The sequence below is a fragment of the Limulus polyphemus genome, unplaced genomic scaffold, assembly GCF_000517525.1.
Source record: "Limulus polyphemus unplaced genomic scaffold, Limulus_polyphemus-2.1.2 Scaffold2876, whole genome shotgun sequence".
Lineage (NCBI taxonomy): Eukaryota > Metazoa > Arthropoda > Merostomata > Xiphosura > Limulidae > Limulus > Limulus polyphemus.
Window position 1 is genome coordinate 130,661 of NW_013668486.1, and position 3,153 is coordinate 133,813.

Genomic DNA, 3,153 nt, shown 5'->3' on the forward strand with positions numbered 1-3,153 from the left:
CTCGTGTAGCTTTGCGCGAAATTCAAAAACAAACAAACCCACTGTAGTTACGTACGTATAGCCAGCTTTGTCAGACGCGTGAATGAAACAAAATTGACTTCCCCTGTATTAATTAAGCTAAGAACTTTCTGTGAAATAGATATATTACCTACCTTTGGTAACGTCCCCCTGTTTTTGTGTTAGACTACTAACTGAAGTGTGTAAGTTTTCAATTTTTTTGCTAAAGTGATTGATATGTATTTCTTTATAAGTGAAAAAAATGAGAGCTATGATATGTATATCGTTGTTAGGTTTAGGTTGTCACCGTTGCATTAGGTTTCGAAAAGTAATTGAGACAAGTATTACTCATCCAGATATATATTTTTATAACAAGATCTGACTAATAAGATAAAGATAGTTTTAATTGTAGCGAATTTATAAATGATGCCGGTTTCGTTATTGTGAATTCAGACCTTCATAGTAAACATTTTTGTTTTGTTTTGAAATGTTTTACACTTATCCAAGTACAATAGGCCCGACATGGCCACGTGGTTAGGGCTCTTGACTCGCAATCTGAGGGTCGCGGGTTCGAATCCCTTTCACACCAAACATGCTCTCCCTTTCATCCGTGGAGGCGTTATGATGTGATAGTTAATCTCACTATTCGTTGGTAAAATAGTAGCCCAACAGTTGGTGGTGGGTGGTGATGACTAGCTGCCTTCCCTGTAGTCTTACACTGCTAAATTAGGAACGGCTAGCGCAGATAGCCCTCGTGTAGCTTTGCGCGAAATTCAAAAAACAAACAAACTGTCCAAATACAGGTATCTTTTGATTTACGATCGTTAGGTTTACGTTTTTTCGCTATAACGTAATTAACTTTTATGGCCACGTTTTTCGACTTGCGTTCGGCATTTTTCGGTATAACGAAAATTTACGTAATGTAAGAAACTTTTGCCCTCTGAAGATCGCCAGTAACCGCGGTATCCTCTCACTTCTCTCATCACCTCGACAAGCAAAGCAACAACTACTTATTGGCAACTTCAGTACACCACTTTTGTATTTTTTTTAATGAAAATGCTTTTTATTTGTGTTTATAGTAACAGTCTTTTTTATAGTGGAAGAAAATGTTACGTTTTGTGTTAGGAACGCATCTCCAATTTTTTACCTTTAAAATAATGGGAAAATAATTCTCGATGTACCTGTTTTCGTAAATCGAAGGATACCTATACAATTTGTTTTAAAATATTCTAAATTACCTCCATTTCAATATACAGTAGTGGAACTAATTATGGAAACATGCAGACGATACACATACAGTTATGTTATGGCAACTACATGGCGAATTTATTATTATAGAAAATATAAAAATACAAGTGAATTAGTTGTACAGCACAGTCATATTTTGTGTGAGTCATTTGTTTTATCCCCACACAGAATTTACTCCTTGTTTTCATGTTGACATGCAGTTAATCAGTATACAATTGTGAAACATTGTTCTACACCACACAGTTCAGCTAAGTTGTTTGGTCTCCTTTCAATCTTCCGAGTTTTTTATTTAAGCCCAAACAGCCCCAGTAATGTTAATATCAGGGCTTTGTGCTAGCCAAGCCATAACTGTGACTATTTCATCGGCCTCTTTACCGTCAAGATATCGTTTTACTACATTTACTGTATGGTTGGGGAGATGAATCCCCGTCCAATCAGCCGTGTTCCTTGGGAACGGCATGATTAATCAAAATCTGCCCGTACTTATCAGCAGTCAAGGTGTCATCGTTGGCTGAGATGCAGTCCCAAACTTGTATTGATCCTCCACCTACTTCACTGTAGATTTTGTACATTGACGTTTTCTTCTCCCTCATCGAACATACTGTCGTTGATTGTTGCCAAACAATCAAATTCTAATTTGAATTCATCTGTAAAGACCATATGTAACTTTTCTTACTCCATTGTTTAAAATACGATGCCCATTTTAAACATTTTGGTTTGATTATCTCTTCTCGGCAACGGTTTTCGAGCAGCCCCATCAGTTGAGACCACTTGGTGTGAAACCGTATCTTATTGTTCTCTAGGCAACGTTCACAGCTGTGTTTACAGCGAGATCGTTGGAAATATCACTACTCAACCATCGTTTGTCTAGTAAATATCATACCCTGAGATACTGAACATCACGTTTGGAGCGTTTCAGTTTTATTCCTCGACCACTTCTTTTATTATCAGGTCCATTTTAACGTATCTTCTTCAGAGTCTTGCTTACATCTACTGAAACATGGATTATTGCTGAAATATTTTTGCATTAGATAGCTTTAATCAGCCAAAACTTTGTACTGATGTGTCAGTTTCTGATTGGTTGCATGGCAACCAATCACAATAAAAACTATCAACGCATGACTGTACTCCTATGTAATTTATTGTCACAAAATAAAGTTGTAACAGTCTTGAAGTATTTTCCTTTTTATACCCCTTTTTTCATCACCATTTACGTAGTTATTTCTAAAATTGTATGTAATCATAAGTAAATAATCTCAACTTTGTAAAGGTAATATCGAAATTTTTATCTGACATGTTTTATTAACATTGAGATTTTATAAGAATTCAAAATTATTCTTTTATGACATGGGGTTTTTCGGTAGCAAAGCGTTTTCTGTTGGTATCTGAGTTTTACACGTTGTTTATGCAGATAGAGTTTGGAGATTTTGATGGAGAGAAGGCCCGAGGGAGTGGCGTACCACACGGAAATCCCGAGTATCAGCTGCAGCAGGTTGTAGACAGATTTTTTTCTCAGCGATACAAGGACGCTATGACAGAAAAGTAAGTACAGTATATTACGTTTTTAATAGGACATATTTGTATATCTCTCTTGCACGTGTGTATATGTAAGACTATTTATGTCTAGTTATTCTGTCTATATTCAGTGTTTGTCTCTATACATTTCTCATATGTCTACTTAGGTCATTAATATTTTACTTTAAAACCTTATATAACGTGCGTCTATTTGACAGACCCGTTGAGACTGCATGCCTCAAAAGGCGGAATTAAGGATTTAACAGACGACTTACCTGAATTATTTATTGCAGCCAATTACAGAACAAAAAACACTGACTTTTTGAATATTAATAGATCCTTTATGAGTGTTGTTATGGTTCTAGAGTAAAATATTATGTTCTGAATATCAGC

General features: G+C 35.8%; 1 protein-coding gene across 1 annotated transcript in view; it reads left to right on the forward strand.

Annotated features, from left to right (window-relative positions):
• Window positions 1-3,153, forward strand: part of LOC106468107 (uncharacterized protein CG43867-like) — an 80,747-nt gene that overhangs the window by 75,052 nt on the left and 2,542 nt on the right. Inside the window, exon 23 of the mRNA XM_022396409.1 lies at window positions 2,657-2,787. Coding sequence (XP_022252117.1) covers window positions 2,657-2,787 — 131 coding nt within the window. The remainder of the gene's footprint in view (window positions 1-2,656; window positions 2,788-3,153) is intronic.